General features: G+C 39.8%; 1 protein-coding gene across 1 annotated transcript in view; it reads left to right on the forward strand.

Moving 5' to 3' along the window:
• cecr2 (CECR2 histone acetyl-lysine reader) overlaps positions 1–20,570 on the forward strand; it is a 41,372-nt gene extending 20,802 nt beyond the window's left edge. The window contains exons 2-18 of the mRNA XM_055192811.2: positions 5,602–5,696; positions 8,212–8,395; positions 8,538–8,665; positions 8,765–8,836; positions 8,952–9,037; positions 10,795–10,955; positions 12,365–12,445; positions 12,525–12,672; positions 13,243–13,372; positions 13,521–13,558; positions 13,668–13,759; positions 13,837–13,963; positions 14,353–14,708; positions 14,798–14,941; positions 15,031–15,751; positions 15,893–17,738; positions 17,871–20,570. Coding sequence (XP_055048786.2) covers positions 5,602–5,696; positions 8,212–8,395; positions 8,538–8,665; positions 8,765–8,836; positions 8,952–9,037; positions 10,795–10,955; positions 12,365–12,445; positions 12,525–12,672; positions 13,243–13,372; positions 13,521–13,558; positions 13,668–13,759; positions 13,837–13,963; positions 14,353–14,708; positions 14,798–14,941; positions 15,031–15,751; positions 15,893–17,738; positions 17,871–17,928 — 4,467 coding nt within the window. The 3' untranslated portion in view covers positions 17,929–20,570. The remainder of the gene's footprint in view (positions 1–5,601; positions 5,697–8,211; positions 8,396–8,537; positions 8,666–8,764; positions 8,837–8,951; positions 9,038–10,794; positions 10,956–12,364; positions 12,446–12,524; positions 12,673–13,242; positions 13,373–13,520; positions 13,559–13,667; positions 13,760–13,836; positions 13,964–14,352; positions 14,709–14,797; positions 14,942–15,030; positions 15,752–15,892; positions 17,739–17,870) is intronic.
• Positions 20,571–21,935: the final 1,365 nt, after the last annotated feature.

A 21,935-nucleotide genomic window follows, 5' to 3' on the forward strand; every position in this document is an offset into this window, starting at 1 on the left:
TGAAACATTGTGTTGCTTATGAAATTTGTGTTCGTTTACGGATTAGCGTAACGATATAGTTACTACGTCTTAACCGAACGTGTGCTTAAACTAATTCTGATGTAAATTAGTTGTTTGGTTATTTTGGCAGTGTTATTCGACTTTGTACTGCAAAGTTTTCTCACTGCTGAATCAGACATGAGATGTGACCGTCTGATCTGTGCGTGTTCATGTGTTTTGGAAGAGGCGTGACTTTGGATGGCGGCCCGACTTGAGGGCGGGATCGGGACTCCATTGCTAGGCGGCTACCGTTAGCATTTTTCAAAATGTGTTACCCTACCTTTAACGCTTCTGTCCTGTGTAAATGTACCTTAAGTGTCTGTGCACTGTCCGCGCGGTCTCAAATTTTGGGCATTGAATTTCCTTGTTTCAGTGGACGAATAAACGTGTCAACCAATAATAGAGTTATCTCTTTAAAATGTGTTTTTAGCTAAAAATAAATCGATGATCAGTATAGAAAATGCTTATTTATGTTTCCTTCAGTATATCGCACAGGTAAATCTATATGTTGTGCTTGTTTACTTAATAAGCATGACAGCATAACCAGAGCTCTTTTGAAGTGAAATTGTGAATGATTGATTAGCAATATCTGTACATAAATTATGTATCGCTTACAAAGTGTCAGAAACACTGTAGTCATAAGTCAAAGAGCATTTTCATGTTAAAATATGATAAAGGAAAACATTCGGACATAACACAAATAGCATTGTGTATATATAACATTAATTGCTGCCAAATTTGTCCATAACATACTTTGTTTTTGTTATGGTGGATCCTGCCATCTGATCAGTCCCAGTCTCTAGATTTGCTATCCATGTCCTTCAATAAAGTATTTCACAGATTCTTTAGACTTTTATTGACTGCCTAGAGGAGCTAATCAATAGCTTCTAAATTGCTCATTATAGCTGATCCCCCTCCAAAAAAAACATAATAAATTAATTCAGCATGTTCATCACCATCATTTTCTCCCACCATTCTGTTTTTCAAGATTTCTCTCTGTTTTTACTCCAGCTGACACTAAGCTCCCGGTTTTTGTACCTTTCCTCAACCAGGAGGTGTGTGAACTGACCCTATATGACCCTGTTCTCGCAGCCATTTCTCCAGAGAGAAGCTGCAATCTGCGGCTTGAGTGAATCTCGCAATGAATGGATGCGCTGCTGATCTCAGCCTTGAGTTAATTTTGGAGTGTCACCCTGTTATGAAGAGGGAAGGGGGAATGTTTTGTATTGGAGCTGAAAAGTGTTCCCTGTTGCCTGAGGGACTAAGCAGCAGCAAGCTGAGATCTTGCAAAAGAAAGCAACCGGAGCACCAAATCGCTAAGCTCCTTGTGATAGGGTGTCAAGGAAAGTGGACCAGTGATGAAGTACTGGGCATTTACATATCTGCTCTACCGATTACCCCTTCATTTTCCTTCAAGTGACATTGGGCATTATGAGAAGAGAGAAGTCCATGCTGGGTTAGAGAAGGAAAGAGGCATTTGCTAACTGTGGCTTTGGGCTCAAGCTGTCGCTTAGCTTCGCTTCTCTGCTTGGGGTTTGCAGTCCCACTTACTGCCGCTTCATAAACCCTCAATAGCTCCTGTACAATGGACGTAGAAGGGGATGAAGGTTAAACTTGAACCTCGGTTACATCTTGTTGATGAAAGCTTTACAAAAAAACCTGGAGAAAGTGGATTGACATTCACAATACACTAACACTATGTCCAAGGATTTAACAAAGACAATTACATTATAATAATGTATACTAAACATTTATTTGTTGTAGTACTTCAATGTTAATCTATCTTGGCTAACTTATTGTTTCTTCTGTTAGTCTGGGTTCTACCAGGATTTTATTAATTTATTCACAACTTTAAGGGTGGGTTGCACCAACAAGGATTAAATTAAGCAGAGTTTAGAGCTAATCTAGGGTTTGTTGATCCCAGTTTAATTTTAATTCGAGTTGTGTTGCACCACTTAAATTTAAACACAGATTAACAAATCTTAGATTAAATCTTTAAACTGTATTAAATCCTTCATCTGCGATTTATTTTGTCCGCCATGTTGAATTTTCCGGTGTAATTAAACAGCAACAATGTTGACGTTGTCATTCAAAAAGGAAATAAACCGTTTATGCAAGCAAAGGTAATGTAATTGTTGTATTATAAATCACCTACATACACCGGTAGGCTAATCTAAAAGTCTGATTCAAATAAAAACATTTGATTCTTTTAAAAACAATTAACAGACCAGGAAATATTGTGACAGGAAATATCGCAAAGCTCAGATATTGTGCTATAATGAACAAGATGTGTCGACGCATTTGTCATGAAGCGCCACCGTGTGTCCGTACATTCACTGTCCTTCGTCTGACTGGAGCGCGCGTGACAGAGGAGAAGCACATACGAGCATCGGTAGCTGTCACCGGTGCTGTTAATAATCTTTTTGAGCCGCCAAACTCACTTTGTTGAGATGTTATAATAAACGCATCTTTAAATAGCGCCACCACGCTCGCGTTATGTGTTTCTAATAATTTGGCCAGACATTTAATTGTAAAATAAACATATTTAAACCTCCTCATATGCAAGTTTAAAGTTAATCCCTCACTGAGATTTAAAACAGAGTTTAAAGTAATGGAGCAACAGGATTAAAGATAATCTAGATTTACTGTAAGATTTAAAGCTGGATCAAAATGACAGTTTAAATTTAAACCTGTTTATTTTTAAACAGGTTTAAAGTTTGGTGCAACGGAATTATTAAATAAGCTTAGATTTAAACCAGATTTAGGCCTAATCCTTGTTGGTGCAACCCACCCTAAGACTTTGCTTGAGACAGTGCTTACCAAATCTGCAAAGCCATTCAGATTCAACTGCTCAGTTTGAACCCTACCAGGTCCTTCTATATTACTGTAATTCACTTTGCTGACTTGCTTGTACTTCGAGTGGTGATGACCAAACTGATTTCACCTAAAAATGGTCTTAAAAGTCAAAAAGTCAGTAAAACAAAGATATGAAAATGAAGCAAAGAAATGATTGAGGATTGTACATTCAGACAGAATTGGGAACTTCAGTATGTGTCAAGTTTCAAGATAAAAAAATTTACGTAATCCTTTCAAACACAACATCTTTTGCCAGTTTAGTTCCTAAATGACTGTGGTTGAGTACTGCTGATTGACTGGCATTTCCTCATGACAACAATCTGTCTTTCTCTGGTTTCTTTTGTAAAGTCTAATGACAACCTTAAAAGGCAGTCAAACATGGCCTGTAGTTCCCTCACACTTTAAGCTTTAGACAAAGCTTACACAATGTTTTTAACCAAAATTTGGACACTTTTTTGCATTTTGGGTATTAATTTACATGACAACAGCATTTTGGGTAATAACCAACCCCATTGTCCAATGATATTAAGCAATGCCCGAAAATAGTGCCCTGCTATTGAAGTTACTAAGGGGACTATTTTCAGGAACTGCATGATATCATTGTGCCTCTTGCAGCCATGTTACAGCAGCAAAGTCCTTGATTATTACACCAGAATCAGAGTATAGTTCCTAGCCATATTTGCCTAGAAAATTACAACTTTTAATTTTCTGTCGGTCTTAGTACACGATGTAACTACAGAAGAGTTTTGAATAGAAAAAATATTGAAACTATTTGGTTATTTTTAAGCGCAATACTAATGGTCTAATCAGATTCAGTGGATTGTGCGAAGCTATGCTAAAAGTGGTACTGCCAGGCCCAGAGATCAGCTGAATGGATTCCAAAACTGTAAAAATCAAATATTTAACTCCTAAGGGGAGCTGGAAAATGAGAATATTTTCAAAGAAAGTGGAGTGTCCCTTTAAAATGAGTGATATGAACCGAATGCTCTAGGCACGTATTGTGTTGTGTTGTGTTGTGTTGTGTTGTAATTTTATTTATAGAGCACTATAAAACAAGTGTTGACCATTTCCAAGACAAATAAATAACCACACAAAAAGACATAAAAATATTATAAAGACACTTAAATTGAAAGATTATGAGCCTTCTCTTATAGGTATAGTTTGAGGTTTGATTTAAACAAAGACTCAATTGTAATTTCCCGTAGGTTCACATCGCCGCCAACTTGAGCTTCCAGAGTTACCGGAAGTCATTAATTTACAATGATAGCTTGCTTCTCTTAAGCCGAAAGTATACTAGGGGCGCCCGCGTATGCGGGCCGTCCGCATGACGTCATTTTCGTCATCAGGAGGGTCGGCCGCGCGGACCGTCCGCGTGCAGCCCAAAATTTGAGACTGCGCGTACAGTCCACGTACAACAGCGCATGTGCGTGGAAATATTTAGACAGGACACTCCACTACAAACAATTATACAAAGGAATTAGAAAGCATTTGCACATACACTATCGTTTTTCTTCTTTAACTTTTACTTCTTTCAAGAACAGAAAGCTGTGGAGCATGTTTTTTATCATAATGTTTGATTCCTGTTCTTTGTTGTCTTGTTGTTTGTTCTAAACTGTGTTTGCAATGGTGGATCAGTTTCTTTTCTTTACCTATCCTAATGTTTTAATGTACTGTAAATGTCTCCAAATCAGTGCTGCACTGACGGCTTTTTAGACTAATAATTTGAATAAGAAATCATTTGTATTGCGTATATTGTCGAACGCGGCCATCCGCGTGTAGCTGCGGGGAGTATACTTGAAAAGCTGCGCGGACGCGGATAAAAGGTATACCCCGGGCTTTAGCTGCAAGGAGCGTCAAATCCATTGGCGTCGCGTTTTGGCCGTCCAGAGCGTCAATCAGAAAGTTAAAAGAAGCTCAAATTTATGGTAATGAGCTATGACCAAGGTTCAGCGGCAAGCAGCGGCAAAACGCCAGCAACCAATTGGAATATAGAATAGACGTTCTTCTCTGGCTGATTCTGGAGAAACCTACGATGTAAACTTAAGTTCCTAGTACCAAAACATTAGTTCAGAGGAAACAGACTTCAGAGCGGCCAAAGAATCAACAAGCTTCCCCGTACTTTTTGACAAGCGTCCATGATCGGGTGGCCTAAGCTTCTTTAGAAGCTCAAGTCGACAGCGGTATGAACGTACAGTTATAGCTAACGGTATTATTGTGTTCATCAAATACTTTCGCTTCAGGCCATACAGAAATACCAGTTTGTTGGCAGAATCTATTAAGGGATCTGATAAAACCTGCTAAATTCCAAGAATGCATGTCAGACGCACCTAGCGGGCTTTGCCTCTAAGCTCTTTATTCATTGCTTTGTAAAAAATGCGTACGTGTGCAGGTGCATAGTGTTTCTTTACCAAGTAATCTTGCCAGCTACTGGCCTGGCACACATAATGGGTCGCTTTTGGAAGCTCTGTGTGAACAGGAATCTTTTTGACAATGTTGTGTAAACGTACCCTAAAGAGTTTAGTAACAGGAGGTTGTGTTATGTTGTGTTAGTTATCAAAAGCATTTCTCCTAAATGAACGGACATGTATTAAAAACATTGAGTCAAGACCGTTAAGCTTTTTTGTGTCATAAGTCCATAAAAGCAGCTGCTTGTGTTAGACTCATCCGTAATGACTAATCTCTCCTTTCTGCTGTTCATTTTTTTAGGAACTCGAGCAAGCACTACTGAATCAAGACCAAAACTTTCTCTCAGACCTCCTCTGTTCCCTGCTCCAAGGATGTTATCAGCGCAGAGACATCACGTAAGTTACCCTCCACATCATCCCGATTCAATGTTTCCTTTTTTATCATACAAAGCAGAAGGCACTGTGTTGCTATTTTCTTTGTGGAGTTTTTGCAACCTTAATTGGTGCTTTGTACATGGTGGTCTGACTCAGCCTATTCAATTGCCAATGACCAGTTGCCCATAATAGCACTATAGTCACCGAGCCAGGTTACCTGGAGCAGTAGGTCAAGGGGCCATTGGCCCCCTTGCCAGTAAAGAGAGTGAGTTATTATGTGAGTCAGTGCTGTGATGAATGACTGGCCCCTAAAGGGAGCTCCCGTCCATAGCAGTGCCTCATCAGCAGCAAAGAGTCGGGTCGATGATTGGGTAGGCAGGAATGATCCGGGCAAGCCGTTAAATGACGCTGGGTTTTATTAGATCCGACAGCAACTGGCATCCAGGGGGAGGCCGCAGGGTACTGGCCTATCACAGAAGTGCCCTTTTTATTCTACATGTGCTAAACACCCCAGCAGAATGGGGGAGGGAGTGTTACGGATGAGGGAGACAGAGCGAAAGATGGAATGGCAGGGGGCCTGCAGCTGTGTGAGAGATCATTCTGCTTTCTGAAGATAAGCCTATTGTTTCTCTCCTTTTTACTCTCTATCTTCTCTCTTGTTGTCCAAACGTCCACCCTTGGTTTCTATGCTGGGTTACAGGAACTATGTTTCTTGGTTGATCAGCTAGTATTTGTTTAGCCAGTTTCATTACAAAATGGCACAGTGCTTACTTCCTTATTAGTTAATAATCATTACTTGAAAATGTTGTTTCTTTATCGCTCTAAATACAATAAAGTTAACTACACACATATAAAGTTTTCAAAGCAAGGATCTCAGTATGCTTAAAGGAAGTTCATCAGAAAATTAAGATTCTGTCATCGTGTACTCACCCTCATGTTGTTCTAAACCTGTAAGAGTTTCTTTCTTCTGTGGAACACAAAAGAAGATATTTTGATAAATGATAGTACCCATTGACTTCCATAGTATTTGTTTTTTCTACTATGGAAGTCAGTGGGCACCGTCAGCTGTGTGCTTACCATCATTTATCATTATCTTCTTGTGTGTTCAACAGAAAAATGAAACTGAGAATACAGGTTTGAGTAAATAGTGACATAATTTTAATTTTCGGGTGAATCTTTGGGTACAAAGGTGTACCTTTTTGAAAGGGTACTGTCCCAGTGACAACTTTTGTACCTTTACTCCTGAGAGAATAGGTGAATATGACTTCTTTCCGAGTTATATTAAATAATAGGGATGTGATGATAAATGCCAATATACACTGATAATACCTGTCCAATATTCTGAGTCGCACAGCCGATAATATGCACACGACTTATACTACGGCTTTTGATCAGTTAAAGCAACACTATGTAGTTTTTTTACCTTTAAATAAAGTCTCTAAAATTTTTTAAGTGATAGAACAACTTTTAACTGGACAAATTGTACTGTTGCTGCACCCTGAGTAGCCTCCTAGATGCTACAAGCAGACTCTGAAAGTGGCGGTGGAGGGTAGGAAACACAGACCCGCCCCTCCCCCCGACTGCTGATACCAGACACTGTTGCGCTTTCAACCACATGGGGGAGCTGTAAGTCATTTTTACATGGAAACTGCATAGTGTTGCTTTAAGTCCTTATTGATCTGAAATCACTGTGAGTTCAGGTAGTTTATAACATGCATTTGAAAAAGCAGTACTCGTCAAACATAATCATTATACATATTCTTTATTATCATGAAAATACCTGAAAAGGTTTGAAGAACAGTGAAAAAATATATGCTTAAGCCATTTCGTGGAGCTGCGTGTGTAATGGTTCTTCGTTTGCAGCGCATATTGAGTTTCTACAGGAGAGCGCCCTCTGGCTTTTGGATGTAGCGGCATTTCACCCTAGAGAAGCATAGCAAGCATCATGAGCCAATTTATCGGTGCACCTCTATTAAATAATTTCCTATCTTAGTAATGCCATTCAATAGTATTAAAGGGAAATTGCACTTTTTTAAAAAATATAGTCATTTTCCAGCTCCCCTAGAGTTAAACATTTGATTTTTACCATTTTAGAATCCTTTCAGCTGATCTCCGCGTCTGGCGCTACCACTTTTAGCATAGCTTAGCACAATCCATTGAATCTGATTAGACCATTAGCATCGTGCTTCAATGGATTGTGCTAAGCTATGCTAAAAGTGGTAGCGCCAGACCCGGAGATAAGCTGAATGGATTCCAAAACTGTAAAAATCAAATGTTTAACTCTAGGGGAGCGGGAAAATTCGTATATTTTTTAAAAAAGTGGAATGTCCCTTTAAAGTCTATGAACTCCATTCATCGTTAAAAAAGGAATCGGTCCGGTTGGTTCATGTCTTTTGAAGTAAAACAATGCCTTTGTGAAAGAAAAATATTTGTATTTTAAGTTGTGTGTTGTGACGAAACACACAGTCACGACTCACGAGACAGGCAGGGACCAACAATTGTCTTACGGACGTTACTTAAAACATACTTCTTTCAGGATCGAGTCTTTTAGCAGTTACCTGGAAGACATTATCAATTACCGTTGGGAACTGGAAGAAGGCAAGCCCAACCCACTGAAGGAGCACTCATTTGAGGTGCTACCACCTCGCACACAGGTGGAGCTCTTGCACAGACTCTGTGACTATCGTCTTGATGCTGCTGATGTCTTCGATCGGCTTAAGGTAGCATCCTTGTCCAATATCTTTGAGAAGAAAGTTTTACTCCTTTAAAAGAATTAAACAGAAATTGTACATATTTGATTAAGGGTTTTGGAAGTGAATTCAGAAGTGATAGTTTTAGCCTAAAAGAGATCTTTGGTTTAAGGGCTTGGATGCTGACAGTTTACGTGTTGAGCCTTTCGGGCAAGACGGGACCGGAGCCCTCTACTGGTACTTTTATGGTACACGGCTGTACAAAGAGGAGCCAATCCAAACACTGTCTTCACAATACAGGTATGACGAGATTAACAATAAGGGGTTAAAAGATACAACGCCACATTGGCATATATATTTGGGCAAAATCCTTAAGCAATCATATTCATTGTTTCACAGTGAGACGTATGTGCCTGAGAAAAAAAGAAGAGGGAGGCCACCAAAGAAGAAGCTTGAGGATATACTGTCAACGTAAGACCTCTTCAAACATCTATAATTTTCTATAATTCCAACAGATGTGGCTCATTTCATTTTTGCCATTTTTAAGGGTTAATTTTGTTTGCTTAATTGGTTATGTTTGTTTTAGGGAGGAGGCAGAGGAGGAGGAGGAAGAGAGAGAGGAGTCTGTGAAGGGAGATGATGAGAGCATTGAAGAGTTTAAATATGATAAAGGTTAGTCACAGAAGACAAATTTTGCTGGAGTTAAAGCAGTAAGGCATGTTAAAGGGATACTCCAGCCAAATATCAAAATTACTCCATGATTTACTCACCCTCAAGCAATCAGAGATACATATGTCCAGCATCTTTCAGATGAACAAATTTGGAGTTATTTTAGTAAATGTCCATGCTCTTCCAAGCTTTATAATGGTAGAAAAAGGGATCAGAGAACAACTTGTGACTTTAAACCCCCAAAAAGTGCATTTATCCTTCACAGAGGTAATCCACATGGCTTCAGGGGGTTAATAAAGGTCTTCTGCGGGTAAACAATGTGATTGTGTAAGAAAAATATCCATATTTATATCCAACTTAATAAACTGTAATAACTAGCTTTCGGTAACAGCGCCAAGAGTTTTAGCGTTCATTCCTACCCAGTCTCATGTAGATGCGTATAAATAGCACAAAGTGTAAAAATCATGCAATACATATGCCAAATTGCATATGATACGCCAGTCTTTTCCATTCATCTAAACGGGGCATCTTTTTTGGTCGTTTTATTTATTGGTTTCTCAAATTTTTTCTGTTTTTGAAACCATTTTCGCTTGGGTTAAGGGTTAGATTTGAGATTTGCTTAAGGAGGTTATTTAAGGTTTCTCCGTGTTTTTGTCAATTTTTAAGCCATGGTTGCTTGGAGTTGGGGTAAGAATTGGGGATTGGGTTAGGATGCCATTTTTATGTAACAAAAAGTTGTTCTAACCCTAAACCCAAGCGACAATGGTAAAACATAGTAAAAAAATTGAGAAACCAATAAATAAAACAACAAAAAAAGATGCGCCATTTAAGTGATTGGGAAGGACTGGCGTATCATATGCATGCCAAATTGGAATTTGGCGTATGTATTGCGCGATTTCACACTTTGTGATATTTATACGCAACTCTGTGAGACTGGGTTGTTCATTCCCATGGGTACGTTGCGCAGTGAATCACGTGAGTTTAAGACGGTCATTACCGGAAGCTAGTTATTATAGTTTATAAAATTTAAAATATGGATATTTTTCCTACACAATCGCATCGATCACCCACAGAAGACCTTTATTAACCTCTTGGAGCTGTGTGGATTACTTCTGTGAAGGATGGATGCACTTTTTTGGGGTTTAACGCCAGAAGTTGTTCCTTGATCTCTGTTTTCTCCCATTATAAGCTTGGAAAAGCAAGGATATTTACTAAAATAAATACAAATGTGTTTGTCTGAAAGATGATGGACATATGTATCTCAGATTGGTTGAGGGTGAGTAAATCATGGGGTAATTTTGACATTTGGCTGCAGCATTGCTTTAAAGAAACAGTATGTAAGAAATTTATATCAATTAATCATAAAATGGCCCTGATATTTCACTAGACATTAAGAAATCATTTTAATTTCAAATACTTACATCACTCACAACAGTGGTCTGGCCAGGATATTGTCATTTAAAAAGTGGGGTTGCAGCCCTCAACTGATGTTTATGTTGTCATGTTGTGTATTGGCCACCAGTTGTGTGATTGCAGTACCAGTTTTTGCCACAAGTTTTGTGATTGCAATATCAGTTTTGGCCACAATCCTACATACTGTTCCTTTAAGTATGTTGCGCTGCCACAGAAGCATTTTATATAGTAAATTAATTGGGAAATTTTGACAATCCACATTTTTCAGAAAACATTGTCAGTGTTGGATTTCTGATAACTATGTGCAGTTGAGTTGTTTGTGAACCGTTTCTGTAATGTGTTATCAGAGCAACCCCGTGGGGCCTGGTCTCTGGCGTGTGACACAGAGGAGCAATGGACTAGTCTGGCCGAGAGTATTAAAGACAAAATCTCCCCCCAGGACCGGCACCTGCACCGCATCATCACTCAGAACTTCCTGCCCGAGATCAGTAACATGATCGAGCACAAGGTGAGCCTAATTGAACTGGCATGTGACGTAATAATGAGTCATGTTCGAAGTCAAAGCAAGATTTATAGATTTTAATCTTTGCGAAGATTGCCAGAAAATATGCCATGTATTACTAGTGCTTGTTTAAAACATCTTACTAGAACAACCTAATATATAAGCTTCTTTGTCATGCAGTGTATTGCATGACAAATGGACAATTCATGACTGGTCAGTACTTGCTTGAGATTCTTAAGTTTGCTTTCAGAAAGCCCTGCAGGGTTCCCCTGATCTTAGGAACAACTGAAGCTGATTTTTTATTGTGTACAGAGCTACTGAGTGCCTACATTGATCTTTAGACTGATAATATTCATTTTTACGTTAACAAATATTTCCTTAAAGGAATTAGATAACTCATCTGTGTCTCTTTTTTACCAGTGGCAAATCTTGTTTTCTAGCAGATGTTTGCTGATATGTACAGTGTACTCCATGTCATTTCCGTGCTTAATCAAGACCTATTACAGTGTCTCGTTGCCATAGCTACCCTGCTTTCAGCAATCACCATTACATACCATCATGGTATAAATATACATGAGTGCTTTCAACATCAAGCAGCTTCACATTTTCCTCACTTGTAGATAGAAGCGATCAGCACAGTGAAAACTTGGATACAGTGGATACTTTCACAATGTTGATGCTTTGGGTTTTATTTTGGACAACTGCTTCTTCGCTTCTTCGCCTCAGCCCTCCCTCCCCACACTTACGCACATGTGCACACTAACACAGCCCTGTCAGAGCCAATCCATCTAGCCGTCGACATGTAGCAGGCTCTCACCTTGAGGCGAGCCAGAGCCTGGTGATTGACGGCCTGAAATGCTGCAGGTTTTCATGACCTCTTAAGTGGTTATACCACTCACAGTCTATATACCATGGGATTAAGTGTAAAAAGTATTCGGTCCGGCATGTACTGAGATGCGGGGAATGGTGTGATGGCCTGATCCGTTTCAATGTATATAAATATATATATATATATATCTCCCAAGGGTTTTTTCCTCCTAGGATTTTTTTTCCTTCCCCGGCTAATAATCCGGGGTTTTTTTTCTCCTAGGGGGTTTTTCAACCCGGGGGAGGCAGCCCTCTTGGGCTTAACTTCTATACGTCACATTAGTAATACGTTCGCTTATAATGTTGATTTAAAGCCGCAGCAAATTTAGCTGCTTGTGCTATCGTGTATTATGTTGTGCTATCTGTCGATTTTCTGTGCTTTTCACTGCATCTATTATGTAAAGCTGCTTTGATACAATTACCAAATTGTGAAAAGCGCTATATAAATAAAATTGAATTGAATTGATTTTGATGGTCTTGGTCATGGTGGGTATTAGAGTCTGGCACCCATGTATGTGACTACAAGTAACAAGGTTATTTCCACTCAGGAGAAGGAGATGAAACAGAAGCTACTGAATTCGCAACTGGAACGTGATGGCTATACTGTGCAAAACAGCCAGGAGAATGCGGTAAGCTTTAAAATCTCCAATTTTATGTTTTGCGAATGTACTCTAAGCCGTACCTAAAAGTCTGTATGTGTATGCGTAGACCAATGGTACAAATGAGGTGGACCAAAAGCAGAGAGAGGAAGACCTGCATAGGCAAGCGCTTCTCGCTGAGCAACGGCATGAAGAAGAGAGGCTCCTCCAGGAGGAACGGGAGAGAGAGGAACAAGAGAGAGTTAAAGCTGCGGAGGGTGAGTCACACTTGCTACCTTAATACAGTCTCAGGCTTGGGAGCTCAAAGGTTTCCCAGAAGCGTGATCAAACACACATTCTGTAGTCTTGTCTCAACTTGGCAGTTTTGAAGTCAGCGTGCTTTAACCTAAGGCTGCTTTAATCATGCAAAGAGCTGAGCTGGTGGAAATGATGAACCTCACTCCTAATGAGAATCATCCAGGTCTGATATCCTCTGTCAAAGGGTTAATTAATGCTTGATTATGGTGCCGCTGATGGGCCTATCCACATTAATGTATTATGGATGAAGATCAGGTCTGCTGTTCTCTCTAGTGGTTTCTTCCTCCAGCCTCTTTAATCCTCCATGCAGGGAGTGCCGGTCACATAAGGCACCTCTCCCCCTTTATCTTGCTGTGCCCTTTGATCACATTTGTCTTTTAAAGCGGCCTGATAAATTGCTGTATTACTGTTTAATTTTGTTTGCCATCTTTGCCAACCAAGCCCGGTCAAATAACATGCACTGATAATGATAATAAGAAGGGTAATGTGAGCTTGGCATTCTTATTTTGTCATTGTTTTATGTTGTATAGAGCGTGCACGTAGAAGAAAGCAGCGAGAAGAAAAGGCTTGGTTGCTCTCCCAAGGGAAAGACCTTCCTCCTGAGTTGCTTAATATTGAGACTGATTCACCTGTTCGCAGAGCACGCCGCACTAAAGCGTTGTAAGCACTTGTTTGAATTTTTAAGCTATCATGCATACAGACTAAATACTAACTAAATTCTGTTGCTAATTTACCACCTGACAATGTTATGTCTAGTTCAACGGTTGTTTTTGGTGTACTGTACTCACTTCCCATTTTCTTATTATAGTTATGAGATAGATGATGATTACACCGGTCTCTACAAAGGTAATTTTGGACCGTGTAACTTGTGTTGAGGTTAAACCTCAGTATTGCATTTCCTCTTCAGCAGCAGAAATAGTTTCGCTGACTTAATGCAAAATGATTTTATCTTTAGTGTTAGATGCCCTCAAAGCTCACAAAGATGCTTGGCCATTTTTGGAGCCTGTTGATGAATCTTACGCCCCCAACTATAATGAAATAATACAGGTATTTATACTTTTATGAAGATTTTTTTAACCATGAGTAATTGCAAAATATATAAAATGTGTCAAATGTTTTGTCAGACTCCAATGGACCTGTCCACTATTGAGAAAAAACTGAATGATGGGGAATATATGGCCAAGGATGAGTTTGTGGCGGATGTAAAACTAATGTTTGAGAACTGTCTGGAGTACAATGGAGAGGAGAGTGGTAAATATGATGCTATTTTGTCTCGTTACCCAGAATTCTGGCATAAAAATGTGTGATGTAGTATGTAGCTGCATGTAAATGAGCAAAGCTGTCCGTATTAGTAGTTTAAGTATGTGGGGAGGCTTTGACGTTGATTAATAGAGAGTGATTGAGCTATCCTCCATTGGGCCAGGTCCTCCAGTGTCACAGAGACATTCCAGCCCTGCAGCTACCCTCTCTGGAGCCATCCATCCATCAGAATGCACTCCCCTGGGGGGGGTGGGGTCAGGGGTCATCTGTGGTTCTGTGACCTAGTCTGTGTGCTTGTTGCATGGGCAGATGAGTTTGTGTATATGTGTGTGTGAGTGAGTGAGTATGTAAATTTGACTTGCCTGTCTGTGTCACCTCAGAATACACAGAAATGGCCGAGTCGTTGGAACGCTGCTTTAGCCGAGCCTTACTGAAGCATTTTCCCTCTGAGGATGGCGATACAGATGAGGAGTTTCATGTGAGCAGTGAAGACCGTGACTGTAAGAAGAAAAAGAACAAAAGTCATAGACAGTCTGGACCCGATAGCTTGATCAGAGCTGCAGAACAAGCTCAAAAACGAAAATCTACCAGCAATGGCAAAGGAAATGATCTAAACCAAGACCAAGTCAGATTTGCTTTACAACCCCCTCCTTCACACTACAGCAATGGCCCAGCCTATCACCACAACATGCATCCAGGACATCAACAGGCTGGAATATTACATCCAGCTCAGCAGGTTAGACCACAGCCTGTGTTGACAGATGAAACTATATAATTTTAAATGCGTATCATATGTTTTCTCCTCTGCAACTGTTTTTTCCATAGTTTCAACGGCCTTCCGGTCCTCCAGGCATGTATCCGCAGCGTATGATGATTGACCCTCAGTACCCATACCCTGGGCAAAGACACCTTATGCCCAGGCCACCAGGGGATCATGGAGCTCCGCATATGCCGCACTACAACATGCAGGTATGATTTTCTGCATTCATCGGTATTAGTTTAAAAAAAATTAATAATGCATTATGTGAATAAAATGATACAATTCTTTTTCTAATCAGAGTTCGCACATAAATGGGCCACATCTTGGCCCCAGATACACATTAGGACCTGAAGTCCGACCACAACCTCCACATCAGCAGCATTCCTATCCTGGACCCACTCATGGCCCTTCCCTGGGTCCCAGGCCAGTGGCCGGTCAGCCTGGGGGCTTCTGTGCCCCTCCACCTGAGGGCAACATGTACCCTTCACGCCAACAATCAGATGGACAACAAATGCAGCCTTTGGGGAACAGGTACCCTATGCCTGGTGTCCCAATGCATAGTTCTTACCCTCCGTATGGCCCTCATGGCATGAGCATGCAAAGGATGTGGCCACCTATCAATCACCAAGGACAGCAGCAGACAGCTGGTGGTCCAATGGTGCAAGAACAAAGCATAACTAACCAGCATCCATACAATCATAGCATGATCCGTCCTCCACACAGTTCTGGTTATGCAATGGCAAACAATCAGTATAGAATGCCCCCTGTGAATTCTCAAAGACCACCAGGGGCCCCTCAAGACTCAAGGCCACATTTGGCATCCATGCTTGATAGTCCAGAGATGCTTGCTCTTCAGCAGCTCTCTGCCTCATCTTCCCATCATGTTGCAAGCTTCCAGCCAACCCCACAAAGTGGTGGCAACACTTCGATTTGCGCTGCTCAGGCGTCTCCTGAAAGCAAACTGCTTAGTCCTAGGGATGGTGTAACAGACAACCAGCACACAGCAATATCCCCCAAAGGTAAATGTGGGCATATTTGCAGCATTTTACTTTCTGTGTGAGACTGAAAATTTGAGGAAAATTGTCTTGTAATGTAAGAACAGACTAACCTTATTATAAAATTCAGAACCATAGTTAACATTTAATTTTGTGTCCTGACAGGTTCAAGTCCAAAATCAGCTGATCAATTGTCAACTGGGGAGATATCTACTGTGACTGAGCCAGACAGTCATCCTTATCTCAATCAAACAGAAAAGTCTGACCAACCTAATAACCTACTGCAGAACCCACCTCTACCAGACTGGAGCAGATCACCACAGAACCAAACTTCACCAGGTACCGCTTCTTCATCAGCGTTCAGTCCATGCACGGAAGGTTCTGATCCGAATAAACACAAGCCAAATTTAGAGATTTCTGAGAACAGCGACCAACCTAATTCTCAAAATACGACCCAACTGGCACACCAGAAGCAAAATCCTGGGGAGGATTCTTCAAAGGTTTCCATAAGTGGTCCTCGGCAAGTGCCCCAGAAAACCCCAGATGAATTATCCCAGCACCCTTCTCAACAAATACATCCAAATGTTCAACCACAGTTTATTCAGAATGGTTCTCAACGGCATGTTCCTCCACACATGTTACAGAGTCTTCCTCCACAAGTATTGCAGAATATATCTCAGCAGCAGTTCCATCCAAATGGCGCACACCAATTACTTCAAAATGGACCAGTCAGAGGCCCACAGCCAGGGCCTCTCCATGGAATGCCACAGATACCATCTCAGGAGGGGCAACCTGGTGTTCATCAGCCTGCAACCATCTGTTCTCTGCCTCCCAGCCATCCTGTATCGCATCCACTTGCTCAGCCCTCTCCAGCTGATCAAGGGGACCAAAGGCCTTGTGAGCCAACCAGTAGATTATCAGGTGGTAGCACAGCTTCCCAAGATAGCACCAATGCTAACATAAGAACTGATCCTGCCAACAGCCTTTACAAACAACAACCCTTCAGTCCAGAGTCACAAACTCCGCTTGGAAGGCAGGGGCCGGGACCACTTCAAAATCAGACACCTCCAACACTCTCCCAGGGTTCAGAGAGCAACACCATGGCCCAATATAGTGCAAGTGAGTCAACAAATCAACACTTTGGCCCACAGATAGGTAGACCATTACACCCCTCAAATCCCCACTCTTACCCAAACCAAGGATCTACATCACAGACTACTAACAATCATCCAAATCCTCCCCACTATGCTGCTTATCCTCAGCAAGGTGTTCCATACCAGTATCGCATGGCCACACAGCACCCTCAGGGCCACCCCAACATGTATCCTCAGTACCAGCAGCAGCAGTTTTATCAGCATCACAGGCATGCCAGACCTAGATTTCCTGCTGAGGAGTGGTCCAGGCCTTCATTTCAGCCTCAACACCCAGTGATGCCTAATTCTTATCCGTCACCATCAGCTGGCACTGTTAATGGTAGGCAGAAGGACAACACAATGTCTCCTCAGGGATCCGATGGATCTGGTGGGTGCTTAATGTCACCAAGTTCTTTACCTGATGGGTCGCATATCAGCACATTAGAAAACAGAGAGAATGGCAGCCCTGCCAAGCAGGCAAGAACCGAAGAGCCTTCTCAACGTTCTGAGAGCCCAAAGGAGATTTTGGACTTGGACAGTCACAATGCTGCAGCCCGACATCATACTTCAGCTCTGCCACCCCACAATTTTCCATATGGCCCCCGTGGCATGCATCCCAGCATGCAGCAGGGTAGTGCTGCTTCACACCATATGATGGCAGGTGGGCCATATTCCAGTCACCAGTTTCCCAGAGGACACTTTGCACAACAGCATCCTCTTCCACATTTGATGGAGGCCTTACAGAGGCCCCAGCAACTGCCTTTCTCCCCAGGTCAAACTCGAATGGCTATGTACAGGCATCCAGATGTTTCTGGGCACTTCCAAGGAATGGTGGTTCCACAAAGGACAATGGTAGCAGAACACTTACTTCGCACTAGGTAAGAAGTCTCATTTAGATAGTTGATCAAGTATTTAAAGGCATCAGTGGAAATTGACGTGATTTGTATTAATCTAAATCAATCTATATCATTCATAATATTTTTTTTACTAACTTTTTTCTTGTTTGATAGGCAGCAGATGTTTGGCACAGCATCTCCAAATGGCCCAAGCAATAAACAAGGAGTATGAAGGTTTTGATTTCACTTGGCAACTCAAGAAATGTCTTCTATGATAGTAAAAATGAAATCCCGGAATATACATGGAAAAGGAGAATGGTGTAGATATTCTCCTTTTGATATGATTGAAACTTATAACCCCCATTCACCTTTCAAAAAGTAGCTTGGACTAGGCACCAATTTAATGGGGGAATGTAATATCTCTCTGTGCCAATGAGGCGGACCATTGACCAAGGAACAGCTGTGAATCAGTGCTCAGATACTGCTTAAACTCTTAAATACTGGTGTTCAGCTTGTTTTCTTAGTTTGGAATGGTTATTTGCCCTTATTCCCTGCAAAATTACATCTTCGGGGCAGGGAAGTCACGAAAGGAGTCAAGAAACTATATATTGGTAATGAGCAATTACTAATGAACTCTTTGTTGTACCTTTTATTTTTTAAGTAAAACTCAGGTGTAGTAAAGAAGGTACTGAGACTACTTGAATTGTTTCCAAAACTGTGGACAAATCAGACTCAGTCGCCTTTATGTACTTATTGAATGTTCTTGTTTCATGTGTTTGTGAATGACTTTAGATATAGTTATAATGCAACACAAGGAATAAAAGATGGATTGTCTGCTTCACTGGAAGACAGCACACCTGGAGTGTTTTAATGAGGTGATGTTCACCTTATCCAAAACACAAAATCCACTTTAGTACTGGTGTTATGCATTCTTTTAATGCCACTTCTACTTTAAAGATTGTCTTTGATTTTCATAGACTGGCAAAAAACTCGGCTGCTCTATTTGTTATGCACTAGGAATGGTCTTGAATACTGGAATTAGTGGCCTTGAACTAAAATGAGACATTTGCTTCTTTGTATGGGACTATATTTGTCTATGACTTTTCGCTTGTCTCTATTACTCAGATTTCTCATTGTCCTTCATTTATGTATCCTGCTGTTGTATGCACAGAATGAAACGGAGGTTTTAGATACTGATGTTGCTGTCATTCTACACAGGCTACTACTGGTGAACACAACATTTGAGTTTCCTTGAAGGCTGGTTTATTGTTTCTCATCCAATATCATTTATTATTTGTCATCACACAAATGTCATTCCTAATCGTTTTTGTTTCACTTGCAATCTAAATTGAACATTGTCACAAAATGCAGCCAGCTAGTTGCTAACAATGCATTGGATGACAAAGTGTAAATCAGCCTTAAAGCGGACTTGTAAAAAAGTACACTTTTGAAGTACCACTGTAGCTTATTTAAACAATTGTACTCATTTTACATGAATGCTTCCTCTTTTAATTCAATGTACTAAATATGTCCTCAGGGTGTAGTGGTTTTAATACGGGTATTGTCAAATGAAATGTCTCTGGAACTGTGATAACTAACCTCAGTTCATCTGAACACAGTAAATGATCTTAGTTTTATATGTATGTACTGGTTTTCAGTACAGAGGCAAGAAACAGAAAAAGTTGTGGTTATTAGCATTTTTACACTGTAATTTGATTTCATACTTTTAAAGCGTGTTGGTTTGTTGATTTTCATAATTCCTACTATTGTTGTCCTGCACTAAATTAATTGTTTTTGTTTTGAATATTTTTCTCCATTTGGTATATCTGGGTTAATTTCAAATTCTGTTAATTTCTACAAAACAGTCCAAAATAAAATGCTTTTTATGAAAGCATCTGAAATTAATATGTAAAGAATCTACCTCATAATGTCAGATTTGCCACATTATCCATTCCTTTCTTAGATGCACACACTGAGATCATTTTTTGTCATGTTTGTTCTCTAAAATATACCCTTTATTTTTTTCATAGTGTCCTCCTTAAGTCAACACTATAAAAGCCTTAAAATTCAACTGGCAAAATGTAATGATCACTATCAAATTATCAGTGCCAAGTTAGAACAAGTTAAACATTTGCATTCTATTTAAATGTCTCTGTGTTTTACAAACATTCGGGAAATGAAGGCGGCATCCTACAGTAGATATCAATGTGACCCTGTTCACATTTTGTCCTAATTTTGTATGTAGGCAATGAAAGAATTTGTACATCTATGAGAAAGGATCTGACAAAATGTTTATGATCTCTTAAAATGTCTTGTCCAAGAATCCTGTGTAACATACTGTATGTATTTTATGAAATAGGAATATGAAAATACAGCGGAGATGAAATGAATGCTGTCCACCAGTTTTTGTAAATGTTTCTTAGCTCACCAGTAATTAGTATCACTTTGACAATAGAAGAAATTTCTGGTGGAGATTTCAGATTCACCTGTTCAAATGTAAAGGGATTATAGTAGGTTACAAGATTGTACAGATGTGTCGTCTGTTTTTTTTTTTTCATTTGCTTGATGGGTAACAACCGATTTATCTCTTGAATCTCTGCTGTCATCTATTCTTTCTGCACTAGTTAAGTAACTAGCTGGCTAAATGTGAATCCTATTTATTTGCTCTTATGTTTTGTATATTTTTGTCTTTTTTTAATGTGTTTTCAGTTTTTTTTTTACTTTACCTCGGTAGCAAAATGGCACGCTAAATGACACCTGTAACTTTCATTTTTATGCAAAGTTTACATGTTCTTGCCTCGCAAATTATTTTGGAAATGGGACTAAGTATTTTCTCTACTGTACATTTCTTAGAATAAAATAAGTTTGATTAAATTTGCCTTTTTTTGTCGTTTACATAAATGTACTGTGTAACATCATCATTGTATGGTAATGGGATGACATAACACTACATTTATGCCTACATGACTTGCTACACCAAGTATAGGCTACTCCAAGATACTACAAAGATAACCATGGTCCTTTTTTGTTAGTAGGTGCAACCACCCTGCTGAAAAAAACAGCATACCAGCAAGACCAGCATATGTTGTGTTTTGGTGCTGGTTTGCTAGTGAACACTAGCTAAACCAGCATCAACACCAGCATTAGCACCAACATCCCATGCTGGTCATACCAGCAAGACCAGGGGCCCGTTTCAGAAAGGTGGTTAAGTGCAAACTCTGAGTTTGTTAACCCTGAAATGAGGGAAACTCTAAGTTTTCCGTTTCAAAAAGGGAGGTAGGTTAAACCTGAGACAGCGGGGTAAGTCAAGCCTGTTTCAAAAGGAGAGGTAACTTATACTCAGAGTCTGTTTCCAGAGTAACATACTCTCTGAACCTAACCTGGTCGGGAGCAGGTTTTATCCTGTAAACTCAGAGTTTCTTATGGTCTTCTCCCCATTTTTAAAGGAGTAGCGGTGTTTAATCTTGTTAGTTGCTTTAATACATTCATTCTTTGCGCACATTTTTATTATGTACACTGTAAAATATTTTAGCTGTCTTTAAGTTATAATTAAATTGCCAGTGCAAACCATTTTAACTTACTACTTTATATATTACACTAAACTTTCAACTAAAAAATTAAAACAGTAAATTGAAATGACTTGTAAAGCTAATATGATATACTTAGGTGCATAGATCGTCTTAGTGACTAAAATGTCATGTACTTTTATATTATTTATTAATGAATTTAGCGTTTGATTATTTACTTTACAAAAATAACTGTGATTTTATTATAGTAAAAGTGTTGTAAACATGTTTTTTTTTTTGGCGTATTGATTACAATTTGTAATACCATGATTTTATTACCAAGGCATGGTTAAACTGCTTTGTTTAACTACAGTAACAATGTTTTTGGTTTATTTAGGAACACAATAATCATGGCTATTTTTTGTATGTAAAGATAAATCGTCGTGTTTTTCGGTTTCGGTGCTTGGGTTTATACTCACTGTAATGCGGCTTTCATACGTTTCAGTCAGGTGAGAGTGTGACCAAAAGTGACAGATATCCGCAGATATCACATTGGCTTTCATGACCTGTTGGCTTGTGGAGGTTTTAAGCGTTGAAAAACAAAGAAAATTGAATATACTTTATATATACTACATTTTAATTGATAAAATAACAACGTTTTGAAAACGCTGTGGTTCTTTGTGCTCTTGTCACAGGCAAGAGCCAATCAGCTTTGAGACCGGTTATGACGTCA

This window comes from Misgurnus anguillicaudatus, chromosome 6 (assembly GCF_027580225.2).
Source record: "Misgurnus anguillicaudatus chromosome 6, ASM2758022v2, whole genome shotgun sequence".
Lineage (NCBI taxonomy): Eukaryota > Metazoa > Chordata > Actinopteri > Cypriniformes > Cobitidae > Misgurnus > Misgurnus anguillicaudatus.